The 24,387-nt window shown below is 40.8% G+C and overlaps 1 protein-coding gene across 5 annotated transcripts in view; it reads left to right on the top strand.

The window, feature by feature from the left end:
• fads2 (fatty acid desaturase 2) overlaps positions 1–21,843 on the top strand; it is a 79,958-nt gene extending 58,115 nt beyond the window's left edge. For 4 of the 5 annotated variants that reach the window (XM_069899255.1, XM_069899268.1, XM_069899276.1 and 1 more), the window contains 10 exons: positions 260–457; positions 1,067–1,168; positions 3,625–3,750; positions 5,359–5,419; positions 5,521–5,597; positions 6,578–6,675; positions 8,886–8,982; positions 13,418–13,497; positions 14,996–15,121; positions 19,403–21,843. In XM_069899255.1, coding sequence (XP_069755356.1) covers positions 260–457; positions 1,067–1,168; positions 3,625–3,750; positions 5,359–5,419; positions 5,521–5,597; positions 6,578–6,675; positions 8,886–8,982; positions 13,418–13,497; positions 14,996–15,121; positions 19,403–19,454 — 1,017 coding nt within the window. In that variant the 3' untranslated portion in view covers positions 19,455–21,843. The remainder of the gene's footprint in view (positions 1–259; positions 458–1,066; positions 1,169–3,624; positions 3,751–5,358; positions 5,420–5,520; positions 5,598–6,577; positions 6,676–8,885; positions 8,983–13,417; positions 13,498–14,995; positions 15,122–19,402) is intronic. The other variant, XM_069899261.1, reaches the window with a different exon arrangement.
• Positions 21,844–24,387: the final 2,544 nt, after the last annotated feature.

Genomic DNA, 24,387 nt, shown 5'->3' with positions numbered 1-24,387 from the left:
TGAGTCATGTCATCTACCGAAAAAAGTGCCGGTTTTGGAGGTTGCAGGTGTTTGGAATTCCGGATAAAAGGTTTGGCACCTGTAACATGAGCAGTACCTTGAAACATGTAATCAGATACTTGATTGTTTTCTTGTCTTTGTGTTGAGAGGAGACCTAGCATTTCTTTGTATTGACATTTGACGTGATATAGAAATAATTTATTGAAAGTGAGTGGTTCAAGATAGTCCATTGAAGTTTCCATGAATTTTTTTTTTACAGTCTGAGCTGGTTGATGATTTTCGGGCATTACGGAAGACAGCAGAGGATATGAAACTATTTGACACCGACCTCATGTTTTTCTCTCTCTACCTTGGCCACCTCTTTGTCTTGGAGTTTCTGTCCTGGTTAACATTGTCATATTTTGGGACGGGGTGGATTTCAACTTTCATTTCTGCCTTAATCTTGGCAACCTCACAGGTAAAGGACTGTCATAACACATATCAGATTAATGTAATGTGGAGTACAGTAAACAGTGGAGGCAGAGCGGTGACCGTCCTCGTGCGTTCAGTTAGATTTTCACTAGCAATCGTGAGCAACAGACTAATCCTCATGCAGAATTCTAAACGAGAGGTACTCTAACCAGTCTGGGTTAGGGCTAGGTGGGACTTCCAGAGACAAGAGTGAGATCAAGGGGTAGTGATGGATTTGTCATTGTTGTTGCTGAAGCCCGAAGAAGCTGAGCTAAACACGTAAACATAAGTGCATCCTTACTCTGGGATCTATGTCCAAGGTTGCATTGTTTGGGGAATGCTGCACTTTTCCTGTGTGACTGACATGGAACCTGCATCGTAAGTATGAGTCATTCCAGGAAATGCCTATTTGAATTTCTGAAATAAGATGTGATGACCCAGAAAGTGTTATCATGTTTCTTTCCAGCCAATGTTAATTTGTGATAGTGAAATCCAAAAGAAACATTAAATAATCAAATATCTAGATGACTGTTTTATTACTTGCTGTAAGAAGAAAAGAGAATGAAATCTATTTTCCAATCCCAGTACATACTACCAAGTGATTTATGCATTCCAGGCCCAATCAGGCTGGCTTCAGCATGACTTTGGACATCTGTCTGTTTTCCGGAAAACGAAATGGAATCACCTGCTACACAAATTCATAATAGGTCACATGAAGGTAATCATTATGTGGGTGAGGTTTCCTTAAAAGAGCTGTTCATTTAAATTGTCTTCTTCCATTCAAATGAACCATTGAAACACATTAACTATGAAAGTTTGCCCATCTTCACCCCTTTGCAGCCTTTCTGCATCTTCCTCACAAACCAATTTGGTTCCTACAACCAATTTGGTATCATCAGTAAACCTGGATACATTATACGTGGTCCCTTCTTAAAAATCATTAATATACTTGGGCATAGCTGGGGCATCCTAGCTTGTGCCTTGTGCCAACCCACTGGCCATCATCTGCCAAAATAAAAAAAATGACTCAATTATTTCTACCTTTTTTTTGTTAGGCCCCTCCCCTGTCTGATTGTCTCTCTCTTTCCCCATCCCTCTGTCTCCTTTCCTCCAACTCCTAGCCCCCTTCCCTCTCCATTCAGAGATCTATCCCCTTCCCATCACCCCAGCATTTTTCTCCTGCCCTCCCTTCCTTTGACCTCTTGCCTGTGGGCTTATGCTCCTCCCCCTGTCCCTTTCCCACTATATTATTCAGGTGTCTGTCTGTTTTTTTGCTCATACCTTGACGAAGGGCTCAGGTCCGAAACATTCTTCATTTATCTTTGCTATACAAGGAACGTTGTGACTTGCTGTGTTTCTCCAGCACATTTATGTATTGAATGACCATCACAGCGTTTGCAGACTTTCCTGTTATTTCTACTCTGTGTTTTCTGTTCATTAACCAAATCACTATCAATGTAAATATATTATCTTTAATCCCATGTGTTTAAATAACCTCTTGTGTGGTAGCTTGTGGAAAGTCAAGTAAAGTCAAGTTTATTGTCATCTGATTGAAGAAGTACAAACCAATGAAACAGCATTCTCCGGTCCTCAGTGCAAAATATGCTGACACACACAGCCAGACATAACACACATACAGGCAAACAATACAAAAAAAATAAATATTGTTTCATGAATATGAGAGTCTTGGATGTTTAGTTGAGCAAATCCTTTGGTTGTTTAGCATTCTCACTGCCCGTGGAAGAAGCCTTCAGGCTCATATACAACATATCATTGGTTTCCCCATGATACCTACTCTAGTCATTGGGATTCGAATAGCCCTATTATTGTTTTCCTTTCAAAGATTAATGTTGACTCTGCCTGATCTCATTATTTGCTGAGCGCCCTGTTGACAAATCCATGCTAATAAATGGTTGCAATGAAGCCCTCAACTGATGCTAGTCTGGCATTAACATCGACTTTTAGGGTGTCTGCTCACCTGCTCTCCCTTCCCTTCCCCATGTCTTCTTTCCCTCAGCTCTCCACCCCATTCTCTCTCTATTCACCAGCCATCCCTCCTCCCCTTGCTTGCTGTTGTACCCTTCCTCCCTTCTTCACCTATTACCTCCTGCCTTTGCTACTATGCTTTCCCCCGTACCTTTTTATTCAGATGCCTGTTGACATTTTTCCATACCTTAATGAAGGGCTCAAGTCTGAAATGTTGGCTATGTACTTTTATCTTTGCGACATAAAAGACACTCTTTGACCTGCTGAATTTCACCAGCGCTGTGTTTTACTCCAAACTGTAGTTCCCGGTTCCCTCTCTTCTTCTTGTATTGAATTAAGAGGTTGCAGTCTGCAAAATTCGTTTGAGAATCTGGAATTTTGAAAAGTGATAGACAATGTGTATTATTTCCTCAGCCACCTCCTTCAAAAACTTAGGTTTGCATGTCATCAGGTCCAGGCAATTGATGAGTTTTACAGACTTACTAATTTCTCCAATGCAATCTTAACTAATTTAATTCAACCTTCCATTCGTGTTGGATCTGTTACTCTCCACTATTACCAGGAGGTTTCCTATATCTCTTGCAAAGACTGACACAAAATATTTGTGTAATTTCGCTACTAGTTCCTTATTTTCTAATATGATTTATTTGTCTTAGTCTTTGAGAGACCTAATTAACTGCTGTTTTTAATTTTTACATTTTGTCATCTGTTTCTTTGGTTTTTATTTGATAGTTTTGTTTTATACTCTCCTTTCCTGCTTTAATTTGCTGGTCATTTTTTGCCAAATTCCGAGACTGACTGTTTTAGTGTTTGAATTAAAGATTGTATAACTCTTTTAATGAGCATGTGCTGACAATTTTGTTTATTCTTTGGATTAGGCAACAGTTGTCAGTTCCATGTCCCCTCAGTGAAATTGGTGTGTGGGTAAAAACATTCAGAAATAGATTACAATTATGCTCGCTGTTTTACAATAGTCCTGTCAGAGAACCAGTACCAGGATAGATAGTCGGTAGTTTTGCGACATTAAACTAGGTGGGATACCATAACTTATACTGTTTGTGAGAAAGATTGAAGATCATAGTTAAAGAGTTTGGATCATTGTAAACAAGTGCAATAACAATTTTAAAACTAGGGTGAACAGAAATCACCATACTTTTATACTGTGTGATATTATGACTCTTTTCCAAGGGAGCATCTGGAAACTGGTGGAATCATCGACATTTCCAGCACCACGCTAAGCCCAACATCTTTAATAAAGACCCTGATGTGAACATGTTGAAGATGTTTGTATTGGGCAATACGCAACCTGTGGAGGTAATTTCTTTTTAATCAGAAATGTAACTAAAGATAGAAGCCTATATAGGTGCTCCCTGACTTGCGATCTTTGTGACTTGCATCAATCCACCTATATGTCTGATTTTTAAAGAAAAAATATAAAATTTACACCAATTATGTTGTATTTAACAAACTATAACAAGGATAGAAGGCATGTAAGACCCAAAATGTGCATATTTACTTTGTTAGTCAGCATCCCGGGGTCCATAGGCTGGGTGCGACCATCTCGATTCCTGTGTGCAAGCGCGAGGCTTTGGTTTGTGCACGTGTGGTGGGTTCATGTATTCCAGTTCAATTGGCTCATGTGCGAGAGTTAAGGATGCAAATTCGATATGGTCAGGATGCACATTTTGGCTCATACATGCCCTGTATCCCTGTTATAGTTTGTCAAATACAACATTTGATTAAAAAGTTTGCTTTAAGACTTCGTTACTCTACTTGTGTGGGCAAAACTCCAACTTGCGTCTATTTTGAGATACAACCGATCCTTCGGTCCCAATTATGGTCGTAAGTCCGAGAGTATCTGTAATGAAGGATAAGAATGTTTGAAAAGTAACCTTGAGGCGTATTAGGGAATATTGGTTGCCTGTTGTCAAGTTTCAAACTCTAAATTAAAATTAGAGGTTTTTTTCCTGGTTTGTGGGGGGGTGGGGGGGGAGGGGAGGTGGGGAGAAATGGAATAAGTAAACTGAAACAGCACTATGAGTCTTGATTTAAGCAGTGAGGATTAATAAAAGTAAGGATAGTTATTTTGCATCTTCAGAGGATTTAGTAGAGTTTCTTTCTTGATACTGAAGACTGGGATCAGAATTGGGATAAGAATCCACAAGTCATGCTGACAGTACTCTCCATATATTTAGTAAACAGAATCATGGGCTAGGATTTTTCCTTCAGTGTCAGAAAACTTGCTCTTTGTTATAAAACAGGAGACATCGATCTTTGCATTAAATGATAGGAATGGGGGAGAAATGTGTTGCAGAGAGCACATACATAATAGTGAATAACAGATGAATGTCTCATCAAGGGTTAAGATGGTTTATATGCAGAATAATGAGCACCTAGTCCTAGATAGATTGTGTTGTGAGGAGTGTCTGAGGATGAGGGACATGCTTGTAGAAGTCTATAAAATTATGAGAGGCAGAGACAGGGTAGACAGTCAAAGTCTTTTTCCCCAGGATTGAAATGTCAAATACTGGAGCGAGAATGGGAAACATTTAACAAGATTTATGAGTCAATATTTTTTTTTTTTTTACACAGTGAGTGGCAGATGCCTGGAAATGCACTGCCAGGGGAAGTGTTAGAAACAGATATGACAGAAATGTTTAAGAGGCATTTAAAACAGGCACATGAGCATGCAGGGAATGGAAGAATATAGAGTCTATGGAGTCAGATAGGATTAGCTTTGATTGGCTTTAGAGTCAGCAGAGATATCATGGGCCAAAGAGTCAATTCCTGTGCTTTATTGTTTCCTGTTCTTTTCTAATCCGGACTTGGGATGCACAGAGTAATGTATGCTCTAAACTGTGTATCGAAGGCTTGGTTGATATACTGACCTGATTCCACTCAAATCCTCTATTGTAATTGTAGTTTGGAAAAAAGAAGATCAAGATTTTGCCATACAACTATCAACATGAGTACTTCTTCCTCAGTGAGTATGTTTCCTGGAGCAGTTAATGTGATATTGTAAGTTATGATGTTTGTTTTGTGATATCTCCTGCATGCACTATCATTTGCTGCTCTTTCTTACAGTTGGGCCTCCCCTGTTAATTCCGGTGTATTTCTACATTCAGATTATGATGACGATGATTACCCGGCGGGATTGGGTGGTATGTACATTAGGATGCCTCTCCCATTTCTCACTTCCATCAGATTATTTTTCTGCTTTGTCTTTCTGCTTCACTTTCCACCATAGCTTGATAGAAAATGGGAGTCCTTCAATTAACCCCCGAATTGAATTGTTCATTGCAACGTGTAGCAAGATACAGTGAAAAACTCTGTTTCATGTGGTATCCAGACAAATCAGCCTCTTTGGTATAGCACATAGTGCAAGAATAAAAATGTAGTGTTACAGAAACACAAATATGCAGGTATAGTGTCACATGAAACTAAAGGTCAGGTTAAAGAGAAAAATGGTGCAAGCTGCCATGATGTAACTCATGGTACTTCTGTGAGAAATTATTTGGGTGACTGGATCCCTGAGTTTTTCCTCCCTCCTTGAAATGAATCAGCAATTTTGCTTGGCACTTGGACCTACTGAGTTGTCATTCCTCATTGTTTAGGGAATCCTGAGTACCCAAATAGATGTACAAAGATTGCACTGTTCTGGACATTAAGGGCATTTTGCAATTTCTATTTGTACAAAGTGACGCATCAGGGTTGTAAGTCAACAATGGAAACGCAACAGATTAAGGTAATAAAATTAAATATTTTGGGCTGAGGAGAAAGAAATCTTGATTTCCAACCAGGCTAAGAGGTCCCAGAGTGGAACCCGGTTACCCCCTCACCCTCCCTACCCCAGACGTTTGGTTAACACATTTTCTACAAAAATCGCTTATGACACAAATCGAATATCCCAGGACAGGACCTAAAGCTGGCACTATGTACAGAAGATGTTTACATTAGCAGTTCAATAGTTATAATATCAGAATGCCTTTAACTCAGTTCAGTCTACTCTTACAATGCAATTTACAGATACCAGTAATTAGAAATTCTGCCTTGCCTGCAGGAAAAAAAATCTCAGTGTTGTATGTGATGTCATGTATGTACTCTGACAATAAATTTGAACTTGAACTTCTCCACTTTGTAGGATCTTGCCTGGGCAACAACCTACTACATCCGCTACTTCAACACTTACACTCCTTTCTATGGATTTTCTGGTTCCCTGGCCTTTGTACTTTTTGTCAGGTAGGTATAATTGTAGAGAACATATTTTGTTTCAGTAAAAGATACCGGTGTTTTGATTAAATGGAATTTAAAACAAGGTACTGCCATATTTAAATCATTAATAGGGAAATATTTTGGGGTCCATGTAGTCTTTCAGAGCAGGGAGGAGAGAACTAAAATCCCTCGTGCCCTTCTGCCTTTAGTTCTGTCGTGGTCGCGTACTTACCTGCGTCAGGAGGGGTGCCTGTCGCTGCTGACGGCGTATCCGAAGCGAGGTGTGGGAGTAATAGCGCACATGCGTAGGTTAGATCAGAAGGCTGCATATGATGTGATGGATCTCGGATGCAGGAGGAGGAGATTGAGAGCGTCGATGTGGCAGAGAGCCAATGAGAAGGTCAGGAGGGCTTGAATGGGTGGTGTTTGGTGGGATGAAGAATGCATTGTTGTGTCTGAGAAGATTAAAGGAAGTCGACTCCATTCTGTGCTGAAAAACAAGTGAGTGTATTCTTTAAATTGTATACTGGGTAAATTACTGCAGCTACAAGGGGTGACCCTGTGGGTTCACAGCACTTTCTAGAGTAAATTGGAAAGAGATGAGGATAAACCCTTACAGGAGCAGTTGGGGAGGTCAAGCTAGAGGTTCTCCTCCCCCCTCCCCTTTATATTAACAATGCACTTGCGTGGTTCTTGATCCTTGAGGCACGTTTCTCCACCATCAGTGTGACAAATCAGAAGACTAATTTCTGTTTACTTGTGGCTCGTCTTTCAGAGCAGATTGCCTATAAAGTGGAGGATGTTTTAGTTGATTTGGACATCCTTAAGGCTGCTATTCTGCAGCGTATTCAGCCATCTCAGGAGTCTCGTATTGCCGAGTTGTTGGCTGACAACAGCTTAGGCGATGAGCAGATTCTGAGAAGATGGTGCTGGCTGGCTGGGGTGGACACTATTGAAAGGGATGTATGGAAGCAGAGGTTCCTCCATTGTTTATCTCGTCGAGTTGAAAGACCCTTGGTGAGTGTCTTTAGCACGTCCATCCTCACACATCCAACCTTGGCGGATCATTCCAACCTCATTACGTTCACAATCTCTGCAATAAAAGATAGACGTATTGGCTACTCCCCCTAGTTAGCAGAAACAAATGGAGATGGAACAAATGCTTACTGCACCATGTCAACTGCCTGCACCTTATCAACTGAAGATAAATGAGTTGGAACAGAAAATGGCAGCACTGACTACACAGGTCCAGGCTTTGAGCACTCAATGGAATTCCTCCCATTGGCTTGGTCTTACAATGCCACCCATTGTAAGTTTTAAAGCCGGTATATATCGACAGTCCATGGTCCATGTCCAACATAAGAGGAACAGTCGCACCCTGCCAGTCACATACGAGGACAGGCCGGACTGTCAGCCTTCTGGACCATTTCGTAGGGGGACAGATCCAATTAGTCACCTCCTTGCGTAGGGTGGGTGGTGGGGGGTGGGGGGGGGTGGTCTGTCGTGGTTGCATAATTACCTATGTTGGGAGTGGTACTGGTCGCCATTGATAATGTATCCGAGACAACGAGCGTGAGTAATAACGCGCAAGCGTGGGTTAGATTAGAAGGCTGCATATGTTGTGATGAATCTCGAATTCAGGAGGAGGAGATTGAATGCGTCAAGATCACCTATGTTGCGGAGAGTCAATGAAAAGGTCAGAGGGATGGCGCTCTTCCATCTCATACATATAGCTCTTCTGGCAATAAGAGCAAAGGCAACTACATGGGATAGTAGCCCGGACAAATTTAAATCAGTTGACTTACTTATTCCAAATAGGGCAAGAAAAGGATTAGGAGCCAAATTAATATTAAGAACTAAAGTCTAGGTACGGAAAATACTTCCCCCAATAATTGTAAAGCAAAGAACATTATTTCATATGCTTTGGTTATGTTCCTTCTTCAGTCTAGAAATTGAATTCAAGCTATTAATAAAGACTGTAGATGAACCAATTTTCACCATCAAATTCACTCAACAATAACAGCCATTTGGAAATCGACCTGTTTATCTCAAACTCTACTCAAGTGGCCAGTGAAATTAAATAAAATTGTTCCTTGGAGGCAGTTCATAATATCCATGGAAGGGCACCCAAATAAATGGCAAAAAAACTGATGAAAAACTATTATTTTGAATGGAATGCTAATTGAATCAAATTAGCACTTGATTTGACTTTAACTAGTGTCTGATTCTCTCTTCAGGTTTATTGAGAGCCATTGGTTCGTGTGGGTGACCCAGATGAATCATATTCCAATGGAGATTGACAATGAAAAGCACAAGGACTGGCTCACTATGCAGGTATTTTTTTTTTCTTTAACGCTTAGATTTGTAACTTTCTTTTTGCCTTTATAAAAACTTCTCACTAAAGACATGCAATGTTGGAAATTTTTATTCTTAAATAAATGGCTGGCCAGTAAATTATAGTCATTGCAAGAGATAACACCCAAACAATTGTATCTCAGTTTTGCAGAGACCCATCATCAAATTAGCCATCTGGTATCCAGACAATGATCCTCATTGGTTGTTACCATGGCTTAGTGCATCAGTAGAGGCTCAGTAACAAGATCCTGTCATTATTTGTTTCTTGACCTCTTATCAAAGGTTTGTCATTGGACTCCTGGGTGTGGTGAGGAGGAGACAGTGAGCTGTGGGGAATTTAAAAGGATAGATTAGTCCTGACATTCCAGTCTCAAATGGGATATTGCTACATGTGGGAAGATGATCAGTGCCTGTGGAACATCAGCAAACCCCTTTTGTTTTCAAGAGAGAAAATGGAGAGTTCAGAAACCACAAATCATTCAGACACTTCCATGGAGTGTATCTATGGTTCCATTATCATGTTGAGATGTACACTTGATCTCTCATTAATCTATGGAGAAAGATCTTCAATTATTAATGAAGCCTATTCTTTGTCCTGAGAAACAAATTAAATTATGTCTTTTTCTGTTATCTATTTCAACTTAAGATTTCAATTACTTTGTTTTCTTTAGAACGTAAATAATACCGAAGGCAATTCACTAAAATGTTAATCAGCATAATTAGAATCTTTATTGTAAATTAAAATTGCATGATAATGGAGGAGAGAGCAGCTACCATGATGCAGATCCATGAGAATGGTGATCGGATGGAGCCTGGGTATTGTATGGAGTTAGGGATGGGAAATTTAAGAGATGACTTTTTTAAAAAAGTGACATAACACTAAACCAAGAAAACAGATTTGCACAAGGATCTACCAATTTGAATGAATTTCTAAAAATATTTAGTCACATTTAGATGAATATAAAAATATCCATGTTAATCACGAGGAGTGTCTCAGAATTATTTTACAGGCTGGCCTGTTTCCTTCAGAAAATTGCCTGTGTTCAATTTCTAATGAGTCTTGATGAAGTGGACAATCTTTTTCTGTGCTTTTACCAAGTATGTTCAACTCTGGACCAATATTCCCTTCCTTTCCTATTTGCTTCGACATTATTCTTTTCCAAGCAAACGTTTGACTCAAGAAGTCACACCAGGTTCAGGTGATAGCATGTCACTGCCTCTGCTTCCCATTCTCTGCAGTATAAGCCAGTTTCCCTTTTAAAATCTGTTGGCACTAATGTAACTTACAACTCACCACATTAAAATTTAAGAAGTTAAATTGCTGTTTATTTTTTGGAATTCCGTTGAATGCAAGCTTAGCCCATACAACACGTCTCGATGATGCAGCCCTGCTGAATGTGCATCCATTACACTCTTCCTGAGGTGCAGAGCCAAGAACTGAACGCTGTCCTTCAGGCGGACTCATGTAAACAGAGAGTGGAACAAAAGTTGGCAGCAGAATTCGTGTTTGCGATTCACATGTCACTTTGTCAAAACCTGTAGTATTCCAACTGACAAGGAACAGAATTCCAAACCAAATACCATTGAGGTGCTTTGATTATTAATACTATAATACATTATCAATGTTTCCTGAAGCACTGACTAATCTGACTAATAGGAACATCATGGAAAAATCAAACTGCATATAGCAAGGCCACCTTATGTATTTAGCCTGTGTGATAGTACAGATGCTATCACCAATGTGTATATATATATATATATATATATATATATAGATTGTAGTGTCTTCTTTTCTTCTTTGGCTTGGCTTCGCGGACGAAGATTTATGGAGGGGGTAAAAAGTCCACGTCAGCTGCAGGCTCGTTTGTGGCTGACAAGTCCGATGCGGGACAGGCAGACACGATTGCAGCGGTTGCAAGGGAAAATTGGTTGGTTGGGGTTGGGTGTTGGGTTTTTCCTCCTTTGCCTTTTGTCAGTGAGGTGGGCTCTGCGGTCTTCTTCAAAGGAGGTTGCTGCCCGCCAAACTGTGAGGCGCCAAGATGCACGGTTTGAGGCGATATCAGCCCACTGGCGGTGGTCAATGTGGCAGGCACCAAGAGATTTCTTTAGGCAGTCCTTGTACCTTTTCTTTGGTGCACCTCTGTCACGGTGGCCAGTGGAGAGCTCGCCATATAACACGATCTTGGGAAGGCGATGGTCCTCCATTCTGGAGACGTGACCCATCCAGCGCAGCTGGATCTTCAGCAGCGTGGACTCGATGCTGTCGACCTCTGCCATCTCGAGTACTTCGACGTTAGGGGTGTAAGCGCTCCAATGGATGTTGAGGATGGAGCGGAGACAACGCTGGTGGAAGCGTTCTAGGAGCCGTAGGTGGTGCCGGTAGAGGACCCATGATTCGGAGCCGAACAGGAGTGTGGGTATGACAACGGCTCTGTATACGCTTATCTTTGTGAGGTTTTTCAGTTGGTTGTTTTTCCAGACTCTTTTGTGTAGTCTTCCAAAGGCGCTATTTGCCTTGGCGAGTCTGTTGTCTATCTCATTGTCGATCCTTGCATCTGATGAAATGGTGCAGCCGAGATAGGTAAACTGGTTGACCGTTTTGAGTTTTGTGTGCCCGATGGAGATGTGGGGGGGCTGGTAGTCATGGTGGGGAGCTGGCTGATGGAGGACCTCAGTTTTCTTCAGGCTGAATTCCAGGCCATGATTGCGATTGGCTGAGAGCGTAGCCACGCCTACTGGCTGGTCTTAAAGGGTTGCTCCTAGCCAGTCCATATCATTCTGGACTGGTCAATCTACATGTGATACACTCCAGTATTCTAGTTAATAAAAGCCTTGGTTTGGATCAACAAGCCTTTGATTCTTTCGACATGCTCTACAGCCTGCAACAGGTCAGCCAATAGAAATCGACTAGACAGCTTTGTGGCTTGATACTAAACAATGAAAATATCTGATGTCGCTGGTCAACGGCTAGGGTATTGAGGTACATGATCAATGGGGACATGCCAAATTTCTTTAAACTTGGGAGGAGAGGCTTTGGTGTGCTTTCTTGCTAGTGGTCTCAATGCCGTTGGACCAGGACAAATTGTTGGTTATACGGCAGTACCGTTGGCATAGTGGTTAGCACAATGCCTTTACAGTGTGCCAGCGATCAGGACCGGACCGGGGTTTGAATCCCACACTGTTTGTAAGGAGTTTGTACATTCTCCTGGTGTCTGCTTGGGTTTTCTCTGGAGGCTCCTGTTCTCCCACCATCCAAAATTTACTGGGGGGGGGTGTAGGTTAATGGGGTGTAAATTGGGTGGCATGGACTGTGGGCCGAAACCATACTGTATGTCTAAATTTTTTTTAAATTATGCCGACGAATTTAAATCTCTCAACTACCTCCACCTCAACACCATTGATACAGAAGGGCTGTGTACTCGACGCAGCTCCTTTGTTTTATTGACAGGGTTGGGAGTGGGGGAGAAAATGACACTAAACTCTCCATCCCTCCCTGTACTCCATTTAATCATTGTTTGAGATCCGGTTTACTGTGTCATCTGCAGAATTTAGCTGCAGTAATGAGTGCATTAGTAATAATATGGACTGAGTACACAGCCTTGTGGGCCTACTGAGGATTATCAATAAGGAGTCATTGTTGCCCATTCTCACATTGCAGTCTGCTTGTCTGGAAATGGAGGGTCCAGTTGCAGAAGGGTTGGTGGGGGGGGGGGGGGGGGCATGAGACCTAGGACCAGGAGTTAGGTGATAAATTTGGTTGGAACTCAGCTGCTGAAATTGATAGGAGTCTGGCATGGGTACCTTTGTTATCCAGATATTCCAGAGATTAGTGCAGAGTTTGGCAGATGGCATCCACCATGGATCTGTTGCAGCGGAAGGTGAATTGTAATAGATCAGGTCAGTGTTGATGGGAGCAATGGCCAGCCTTTAAAAGCACTTCATGATGATTGATATCAAACCTACGAGGCAGATGTCATTAAGGAACATTATTTTGTCTTCATTTGCCACTTGGGATGATAGCGACCTTCTTAATGCAGGTGGGAACTTCAGGTTGAAGAAGAGAGCAATCAGTCTGTGCAGATTCTGAATATACAGTCAGCCATGAAGTCCACCCAGATGAACTGCTTTTCATGCATCCTCTTTCAGGAAGGCCAACCTGTCATCTGCAACAGTGACTGTGGGTACAGGTGCACCCAAGGCTGTGGGAGCAGGTGATGTCAATTCACTAACCTCTGTTCAAAATGTGCACAGAAAAGATTGAGCTCATTAGGGAGGGATGTACGATACTTTTGCCAGCGATTATGCCCAAGTTCACTTGATAGTCCATGATAGTGTGCAGACCACAATCAGCAGTTGTTTTCAAACCATTGACCAACCTGTTGGCTTACTCTGGACCATTCTGTTGATTTTCCAGTTGGACTCCACATGTAATATTGAACAATCCTTCTTCAATGACTGGTTCAGTGGCCATCTCAACTTCCAGATTGAGCACCAGTAAGTACTTTCCTCTTCCCAACAGGAAACACTTGGTATTACTATGGGCTTGAATCTTTTCAGGGTTGGGGTACCTCTTGAGTTCAAGATTTGAGCTTTAATCAGTGGAAGGACTTTGCATTTGTGGCTGGCTTGGGCATGGTTGCTGTGACAAGGAGGAGGATAATAATAAATCAGCAGTTTTACCATTACATTCAAATCTAATAAGATCACTAAATTGCTACCTTTTTGTTAAATTTGTGACGAGACTTAAACAGGCCTTTCCATTGACTACATTTTACAGACTCTCAGCAACTTATGGCACAGAAGAGACCATCTAACCCGTGTCCATGCAGCCAAAAAATGAAGCTATTTTGTTTCTTCCCACTTCTCAGCTCTTGGTCCAGACCTACGGTTCCTCACATGCTTCTCTATGCATGAAATTGAAACACCTCTACCATTTTTCCAGGCAAAGAATTCCAAGCCAGTACTGCTGTGGGGTGAACATGTTTTTGAACTCCTGTTTAATCTTACCATCAATTGCTAATTAACTTGATTCTGATTACTAATCTCTCTTCTGAGGTAAATAGATCTTCCTGTTTACCCAGTCAGATTCTATTGCAATATTACACACCTTAGTCAAATCTCACCTACTCTTTTGTTTCAGAGAAGACAACCCCAATCTAGTTAACCTGACCTCATCATTTTCTCTGGCTTTGGCTGGCAATGTCTCTTGAAAATCTCCTCTGCTGATTCATCCATTGTTCTATGCATGATCGATTACAGTTTCACAAGAAGGCAACACAACCTTCTCTAAGAAATGGGGAATAAATATTTATCTCACAGAAAATTCCTCAGATTATTTTAAACACTGATAGTACAAAAGTAAGGATTTTGGGGCTCCTTTTGGCCTACAGAGCTTTAGATTTGTCTCAAACCTTTATTAATTGCAATGATTTATTGTGTAAATTGTCACAAAAAAAGAGAATGTCAACTTTTAATCATGACTGGATGGATGCTCTGATTGCTGTGGGCCTTGAATATATGGAATAAATGAATTAATGTATGTGAATTAATGGCAGGATTTGGCTGGACTTACCCTCAAGTCTGTTGCACCATTCAGGAAGATCATGGCTGATTGAAGGTCTCAGTAATGTCCCTGGCAGGTGCTAAAGATGATTAAATGGTGGAATGTTTTCAGGCCAGCCAGTGGGAGGCCCTGTCCTAGCCTCATTATTCTGTCACCAGGAACAGTTTGCTTGTCCAAACCAATGTAATATCAGGTGGTCTCAGTGGCTTAGAGCCACCCAACAAAAGGCACCCAATAAAAACGGGCAACAAGTTCACCATAGAAATTATAATCTCACCAGCAGTTTAATTCTAGCAGGTGGATCAAATTCAAAGTGGATCTGGGCCGGGGTGTGGGGCCATATGGTGGGCTACAATGTTCTGCCTTTAGACAAGGTACTTTTCTAACATTGGATTCTTTTACAAATGACAGCACATTTTTCTTTTGCAGTCTTTTCCCCACAATGCCTCGACACAACTACTACAAAATTGCTCCTTTAGTGAAATCACTGTGTGACAAGCATGGACTGAACTACCAGGTGAAGCCATTGTCGCAGGGCTTCAAGGATATTATAGGGTGAGCAATGGGTGCACCTACGGCTCTGTGAAATGTCCATGTTCAATACATGGGTCACCATTGTAACGCTACTTGAGAAGTTGACACTGTGATTGTAGTAAAAACACACCAAAATGCTGGAGGAACTCGGCTGGTCTTTCAGCATCCATAGGAGGCAAAGATATATTGCTAACGTTTCTCCAGTGTTTCTGTGCATTTTTAAATTCACAATTAAACTTAACTTCCATTTCAAAGTCCTCAAGCTTGGCCACAGAGTTGTGGCCTAAAGGAGTTAATTGAAACGGTTACATACATACTGAGGGAAATGAAAACAGGAACTGCTGGAAACACACAGCAGGCCAGGCAGTGCCTGTAGAGTAAGAAACAGTTGATATTCCACATTTATGACCTTTCATTGGAATAAGGAGAAGATGAAAATCAAACAGAAGGCAGATTGATAGAGGAGAGAACAATAATTGTGTTAGGGTGGAGATCAAAAGACACAAGTGGTCCCAGCTCGGAGAAGGTGGTGAAGGCTTGTTAATCACACTGGATCTGTCTGAAGGAGAGGTACCTCGAAGGAGATGAATGAGAACAGAGTATAAAAGTAATCATGGAAATGGGTGATGGAAAACATTGCAGTTGCTGGTAAATTGTAATGAAAGTGGCAACAGGAGAGAAAAATCACAGAGTCAAAGGAACAGGTTGAAGTCCTTTCATCAGAAGTTGCTGGAAACATTGATGAGTTCAGGAAGGATCTGTGGAAATAAAGTTAACATTTCAGATCAAAGATGCTTCATCAAAATTGGCCAGATCATGTACAATTGGGAAAGGGTAGTTATCAGAAATTGTGGAATCAGTGTTGAGGTTTGAGGGCTTGTATAATGTCTAATCAGAGGACATAATAACATACTTAAAAAACTTGCATGGGCTTTGTTGGAGCTGGTGGAGGCAGGAATGAGAGAAAGATAGAAAAAGTGATAACAACTGGAAGTTTAGGATTCCCTAATAGTCTGAATGAAGGTGCTTTGCAAAAGAGTCATCCAATCTACTTTTGTGTTCTCCACTATAGCAGAAGCTATATCTGTAACAACCAAATGTAGTACACTGAAATTCAAAAAAAGTACGTTATCTCTGCTTCATGGAGAATAAATGTATAGGTCCCTGGATAATGGGACGAACAGAGATAAAAGGACTGCTGTTGAATCTTTTGTGATTGTACACGAAGGTGCTGTGAGAAATGGGTGGATGATCTTCAAGATCAGAGAATTACGGAGTGGTAAAGCTGAAAGTGGAGGGGAGGGGTAAGGGGCCCTTCAAATTGAAGATGGGGGAAATGACACAAGATGTGGAGGCATGGGGTGGAAGATAGGGACAAGGGGAATCCTATCCTTGTGAGTGAGAATGTCAGAATGAACTATAACTGTAGAAAGGAAAACTGTAGTTAAGGAAAAGATATCTGCAAAGTCTGGTATGGAAAGTGAAGGAGCCAGAGAATGAAGAGAATGGAATGAAGTTCTGACATAAATAAGTCTGGGAGGGGATGTAGTTACGAGGGCAGGAAGGATCTGTGGGTCTATCATAAATATTGGTCTGTATCATTTTAGAGAAGTTGAGAAAGGGAAGAGAAAAGTTGGGTATCAAGAAGGTGACAGTCAGAGCAGGATGGAATTTAGCAGAATGGCTAGACGTCCAGGTTTTGTAGGAGAGCAGGAAGAACTGATCCTGTCATCATTGTGCTGGATAAAGTTGTGAGGGAAGGGGCATTAATGGGATTGAAATATGGATTGTTTGGAGTTTACATCAGCCAAGCATTTTGTGCATTCTACCTTAAGTGTTTGATTGTAGAAATTAACCAGAAATTAAAGTTGCTTTTCATTCCTGAAGTTACCTTGTGCACTAAACTTTTTTTTGCTATGGCCTCCTGAGGACTCTGTTCAAAATTTATGGGCCCCCTTCACTGTGAGGGAGTCAAGTTTAGTTGGTGTCTTCCACACTTCTTTCCTACTGACTACATAAAAACATACAAAATATTTTATGATTTCAGTTCCCCTCCCCCTTAAATGTGCTGGAGTCTCAGTGGGGGATGGTGGTGGAGAGGGTACGGCCCCTTGTTGAGAATGGCTGCATTTCAAATTTCCCTTCTCTTTTCTGATGCCTCATCTTTCCCTTTGTATCGTGGCCAGCGGGATTGAGCACTTTCAGTGACTGCAGGGAGCAATATTTTGGGTCGATAAACTTCATCAGGAACTTTTATTTTGATGTGGTCCGTTTATTTCCAAATGCACATTCAATGCATTTAAAAATAATATCTCCCACTCTGTATGATGAATGCTCATTATTCCTAAAGTTTATCATGAGTGATTATTCTCTGTAAAGTTCCCTCCTTCCTCATCATTCCTGGAATTGTCTGTTTTCTGAAGCTGGAACTTAATTTTTTTTTCACTGTAAGCTTACTGACAGAGGTTTACTTGTTTTTTTTGAGGTTGGCATGTATGCCATCATAATGTGAAGGAACTAGGTTAAACACAGTAGAGCTGCAATGTAGAGACATGTGGTAGTAGCTGGAAGGAAGGCATCACTGAAGAAATATTAGTTTTGGTAACAGTGTTTGGGACCAAGACATTTTTTTTTCCTTTCATTGCCCCTGTGCTTCCATAGTTTTCATTCAAGTGTATTTGTGTACATTTTGGTTTGACCAAAATGACAGCACTTTTTATACACAGATCCCTCATTTCAGGGTACCATAACGTTTGCATCAAAGCAATGGTATGTACAGTACAACTCAGGATTATCCAAAATGGTTGGGACTGGCCCCATTTCGGATAAACATTTTTTTTTCTGAGAATCAGTCTTTTTTTTTAAAAAGCAGCCCAGCAACAACAGGCAAATCACTTGAAACAGTGTTTATACAACAGCAAACAACAAGGTAAGGCTTTTTAAGTATTAAAATAAAATGTAATTCTCACCCGGAAAAAAAAAAATGCTGGCCACTGCCGATTACTGATACCTCCCCACTGAGGCCCTGCTCATGCCAGGGGCCCCAAAGTCAGCATGCTGCCAGCACCGGGGGCCCGAGGTTTCTGATGAGTTCAGCTCTGAAAAAAGTTTGGATAACTGAGGATTTTGGAGAATCTGATTTTGGATATTTGGAGTTGTACTGTATATTAAAGTATGCATGTTGCATATCCCTTGCATGCAATGACTGCTTGAAGTCTGTGATTCATAGGCATCATCAGGTGGAGAGTATCTTCTCTGGTGTTGCTCTGCCAGGCCTTAACTGCAGCCATCTTCAGCTCCTGCTTGATTTGGGAGATTGTCTCCTTAATTTTTCTCCAGCAACTGGATTTCAATTGGGTGACTGACTTTGGCCGTTCAAAAATGATCAGTGTCTCGCTCTAAGAAGACCGTCCAATGAGTTTTGGAGGCATTTGCTCAAACGAGCAAATAAGATGTTTCTATGCACCTCAGAATTCATTTTGCTACTGCCATCAGCAGTTACATCATCATTGATGATAAGTACACCAATACCTGTGGCAGCCATACATGCTCAGGCAATAACATACCCACAAAGTTTCACAGATGTGGTGGTATGCTTTAGATCTTGACATTTCCTGAATTATTATGCCATCAGCGGAGGAGGTCTTCCTTCGAATACCAGTCTTTTAATCTCGGTCTTATTTATCCACAAGACCTTTTTCCAGAATTCTGCAGGTTCTTTTAAATACTTCACCAGTACACATTCTTCTTAATGATGTTCCAAACAGTTGATTTCGCTAATGCTAAGGTTTGGGCAATTTCCCTTACAGTTTATTCTTGTCTTTCTGCCTCGTAATGTATCTTTGACTTTAAATGGCACAACTCTAGTCCTCATGTTAAAAAAAAATGGCAATTACAGACTCTAAAGGTTATCAAAAACTTAGAAGCAAGCCTAGGACTCTTATACCTGCACAAATGAAGCAGTTAGATGTCCCAAATATTATAGTGCCCTGAAATGGGGCACTATAATATGTATAAAAAGTGCTGTAATTTCTATATAGTCAAACCAAAATGTACACAAATACCCTTTAATAAAATCTGGACTGTGCACTTTAATCACAGGTGAATTGTTTAATTACAAATTTAAAACTGTGGAGCACAGGTGCAAATAAAGGAAAAGAAATGTGCATTTGTCCCAAATAATATGGAGGGCACTGATGTAGGAAGGGTATTCATTAGGTGTTTATGGTTTTAATTGTTCCACTTAAGCTTTATGTTTTAAATCAAGGCTTTTCCCTAATATGTTACTTTTCACACCTCTAGGTCCCTGAAGAAGTCTGGCGATCTGTGGTTAGATGCATACCTCCACAAATGAGGCTCCTCCAACAATCCTTGGTTTCTACTCTTGTCTCTCCCTGAACTCCAGTACTGCTTTGGAATTCCAGTTTCTTTTGGAGTTGATGTGCCTCTCAAGTGATTTCTACAGTATTAACAGAAAAGCTGCCACTAGCTCTCAGCATGACCTGACAGCAGATCTAATCATCAATTTGAATCAAATTGATCTTCACACCTTACCACACCCTCAGTCAGGCCTTGGCACACATCCAACCAATGGAATGGATTCTAATTAGACAAGAGACAAATAAGACCTGGCTTGATTTTATTTCATTTTTATTTAACTTTTTTTGTGTTTTCAGGCATAGTCCTTCATGCTGTGATCCCAATGTTGTGTTCTGCTAAGTTGTGCAAATGGAGGTTACAATAGCTGTGTAAAAATTGAACTTTAACTTAAATGTATGCCTGACGTGATTTGCTGTGGCCATGACTGGTTGTTCGAGGAGTTCTCGAAGAGGAAGAGAAATTAGGGTACTAAAAGAAACTATTTCATCGGTCTCCTACTGAACTAAGTCATAGGATATTATCAAGGTCAAGGTGGATAGGTTTCTGGAGAACAGGCTGGAAAATAAGTCCAAGACAAGATCGGATCAGCTTTGATTTTATTGAACAGCGGAGCAGGGCCCACTGTCTCTGCTTCAGTTTCTATTCCTAGTGTTCTTAGTTATCTAAATTATCCCAAGATATGCTAACTTTTGAATACAATGGAGTTGAGATAGCACAGGCATCCTGATCGTCTTGGGAAGGATTTGGAAAAATGTTTCCTTCCAATTCATTCACATTTTGAAGGTTGTAATAAAAGAACCACTTGTGCAATTGCATCATCCTCCTCCCCTTGCCATCACCTCTGTCCCTGCAGACTAGCGGTGCAAATATTCAAAGCCACAGTGCAAGTCAATCTAATCTAATATTACACAAAATTTCCTTTAGTTTCCATAAGACAGGCAAAGATTTGCCATCAGCAGAAATTTCCTGGCAACCTTTACAGTCAAGAGAAAGAGAAGCAAGACAGTGTCGTCCCGTTCTTCTCCCCCCGCCCCACCCCCCCCCCCCCCCCAGAATCACTGAGTGTCCATTGATTTGCCTCCAGCACTCTCTTCCCACTCACATACCACCTTATGCAATCCCTTACTAATCACAGAGCACCGATGGCATCTTAAAGTGGTATGTGAGTGGAAAGTAAAAGGTTTGCAGACTGCGGACAAGGGACCCTGGCTTGAGACTGGTTGAAGGGGTACCAGGTACTGCAATGATTCTCAACCTTTTTCTTTCCACTCACATACCACTTTAAGATGCCAGAAGTGCTCTGTGATTAGTAAGGAATTGTATATGGTGGTATGTGAGTCAGAAGGCTTCCTCCCCTCAAGGATCTTGGCATCCCTGAACTAGAGGAAATTCTGGCCAGTGTTTTACCCCTGTTGATGACTTTGTTTCGATAATGTCTTAGACAAACAGCTTGGATAGAGAATTAAACCTTATGGTGACACCAAAGGTATCCATCCCAATGAATTTGTACCCTATTAAATCTGGAGTAAAAAAAAAACTTCAATAATGGTACCATGAAACCAGTGGATTGTCACACAAATCAATCTGGTTCCCTATTATACTTAAGCAGTGGACATCTGCCAACCTTACCCAGTCCAGCTTATATTTTATCTGAGATGCAGCAATATCTACCGACCTTTAACTAACTTCTCAGTTCAGGGCATATCAAGGTGAGCAATAAATATTTTCCTATACAGAATATACAGAGCTTCTAGACTGGGACTACAAAGTCACCTTCGCAACCACAGATGAACTGCACAACAATGTCTTCTTTAAACCGATGGACGAATAATAAAATATACAGAATAAACAAAATCTCACTACAAGTCATTGGAGACAGGGGAGCAACTTGCAGTTGCTCATCACCATTACATCTCTCCACATTATCCCACCCCACATACATGAACACAACACCAGAGGCAGAGAATTGAATAAGAATGTTATGAATGTATTTGTGATTCTAAAAGTGAATAAAATCAAGCCCTGTGAGTGTAAAGGAAAATACTAAACATTCCTAAAAGAGACCTGTGGAATGATTGGTTCTGTAGCAGTTTAGGGGTGATTTGGAAAGATTGCTTCAGTGTCACTTTGGAACAGATTGTATGCAAGATAATAATCCAAAATGAACATTGATTTTTTTTGCTAAGCACTTCTACTTGTAACCATGATTAGCAGGTTCCCCACCTTTTGGTTTGTCTTGACCGGTTTGGTTATCCTCAGAAGCAAAGGTTCACTTCACCCACATCTCTGTTCATAGTCTGTACAAACCAGGAGCACAATGACATTATTTTTAATAAACTAATTCTATTTTTTTTTTGTCATGACACTGTACCAAATAATTACTGATTTCCTTTATACATTAAGATGAACATTATTTGCAAAATATGCATTATGTAATGAATGAAAACAACAGTATCAGGAGCTCGCTCTATCAGCTTCCATATATGCTGATTAATACTGACCACAATTTCTAAACTTTATGGTTTAAAATTCAAAAGTACACATATTGTGCTTTATAAATGTCAAAGCAAGATCCTTTTGTGCTGCAGTACAGTTGGAATCAGTACCACAAGATTAAGAAAAAGAAAACTGTAAAGCAAAATAGCCATTAACTAGAACTATGAGAATGTCTTCTACATGTCAACAAACTAAACAATGCTGTGGCAAAGGTTACCTGCACCCAAAATGTAACAGTAGCTCCCCCTAGAGGGTGGAGCAGTGCCTTCAGCACAGACCATTGATTTGTATTGTCCATCTCAAGAACTGAAGCAAGCTTGTTCCCAAAAGCAGTGGAAGACTTAGGATGTTTCACCTATCTCCGGGCATTGAAGAGGGTGAAGAGCAGAGATTATAGGACACCAAAACTTTGAAATAAACCCATTTCTAAGAATGTGATTCCAGAAGAGAGATGGCAATTTTGTTTGAAAACATTGTTTTTCTAAAGGAATATGTACGGGTGGACCTTGGGTGACAACAGGATCAGCCATGACAATAACAGACCCTTACACCTGAAGAGCCAACAGACTCTTGAAATTTAGGATCCTGTGAGAAGATCTGAGTTCCTCCAGCATTTCTGTGTTTTACTACAATCATTGCATCTGCAGAATTACACACATTTATCACTGAACTAATGCTGGCAAGTTGGGAGCAGCACCTAATGTACCTGAAAATAAGATGACATCCACAACAAAATTTCAATATGCTGGGTGTCTTGTGTGTAGTAGACAGGATTGAGTGATCACCAATGCTGACTCTTCAACATTAAAAATGCAACTAGACTATCGGTATGGTACAAGAGCTGGTTGGATGGTGAATTTCATGTGGCAAATAACTAGGCCCAACTTCGCAAAGTCTTTCCTGCATCTTCAAGGCACAAGTCAGGAATACACTTAACTGACAGGATGAAATGCAATATCACACAAGAAGCTGGACATCGTTCAGGACCATGTGTTTACTTCATCAGCCACCATCTTAACAGAAACTTTCATTCCTCACTGGTGTATTGTGGCCGCTGGATGCATAATCTACAGGATGCCTGTTCAAACACATTCCCAAAAATACAATCTCCACCACCTGGAATAGGCCTCCTAATGTGTGGCTCACATGTGGGCCAGAACTGGACTGGTCTGTGTCCTAAGGTGACATTTATGATAAAATAGGTCTTCATCCTCCAGATTCTCATCCACTGTAGAAGGGGTTCAGGGGTGGCCAGGCAGATAATCTGGTTTGCATGCATGGTTCAGGATTGGTCATGATATGGGTTGTGCAAAGAATTTGAAGATATTGAACAGATGATGTGGGTGGTGCAGTTGGTGAGGTGGTGATTCAGTTGACAAGGGTGCTAGGCAGATATTGTGGGTGGTGCAGATAATGAGGGCTATCAAGTAGTTGGCTATAGAGGATTAGGTGAATATGTTGGGACGATGATGGAGTTTGGGGTCAGGCAGAAGTTCTTGGAGGGTTAGGAGGTTGGTGGGAGTGGTGCTAATGAGTAGATAGATGGAGACATAGAGATGACTTCACAGGGCAGGAAGGTGATTGGAGGAACATATTGGAAGGGCATATGATTGGGTGGGCTGAGGCGAAAACAAATGTAAAGTTAAAGAAAACAGTACTCTCTCTCAAGCTGGCCTCAAGACTGAGTGTGGCTTGCATCCACTTGTAGGTCCTAAGGGTTCTGGTGAGGTGATGATGTTAATAGTTGTGGGATTGAGGAAGAGGGGAGGAGACTTTGAGTAATCACTGAAAAGAGTGGAAAGCAGTATTGTACTAAACTAAAATGTGGCCATGCAAAGTGAATTTTGTTCTGTCATTGTTTAAATTTCTTCACCATTTTTGACTTTGAATCCAATTTTCTTTTGAGAGTGTGCAAAATTGAAAGTTTAACGATTAGGTTTCTGGTTTCAACAGGAACAATTCAATCTGTCAAAATCTTGAAATGAGCTGTCTTGAAATTGAACAACCACTACATAATTATCACTTCTTTGGTTTTTTATGGCCTTATATTTACCGCAGATTTCTATGAAAATAATTTAATCTACTAATGAAATTTCATGCAACAACTACTGAATAGCCTTAGCAGAAATATTTTCCCATCATTTGCGTTCAATAATCCATTTCTCCTGGTGCTGAGTATTATCAGCATCTGCAATTTTTTTCTAGGGAAAGAGATAATTATGTCAGTGTAAGTATCAATTGATAGGTCTTTGGCAGTGCATTGAAACATTTCCTAGTGAAATACCCTCAAGAATTTAGCATTTTCCACATATGGTCACTGTTGAATTGCAAAAAAACAAAGCAGCCAATTTATGGTGCATAAACTCTCACCTACATTCTTCTCATTTGCAGTACATTTCTTTCCCACAAAA

This window comes from Narcine bancroftii, chromosome 1, assembly GCF_036971445.1.
Source record: "Narcine bancroftii isolate sNarBan1 chromosome 1, sNarBan1.hap1, whole genome shotgun sequence".
Taxonomy (NCBI): Eukaryota; Metazoa; Chordata; class Chondrichthyes; order Torpediniformes; family Narcinidae; genus Narcine; species Narcine bancroftii.
The sequence above is the reverse complement of the archived record's forward strand: the minus strand, read 5'-3'. Positions and strand labels throughout refer to the sequence as shown.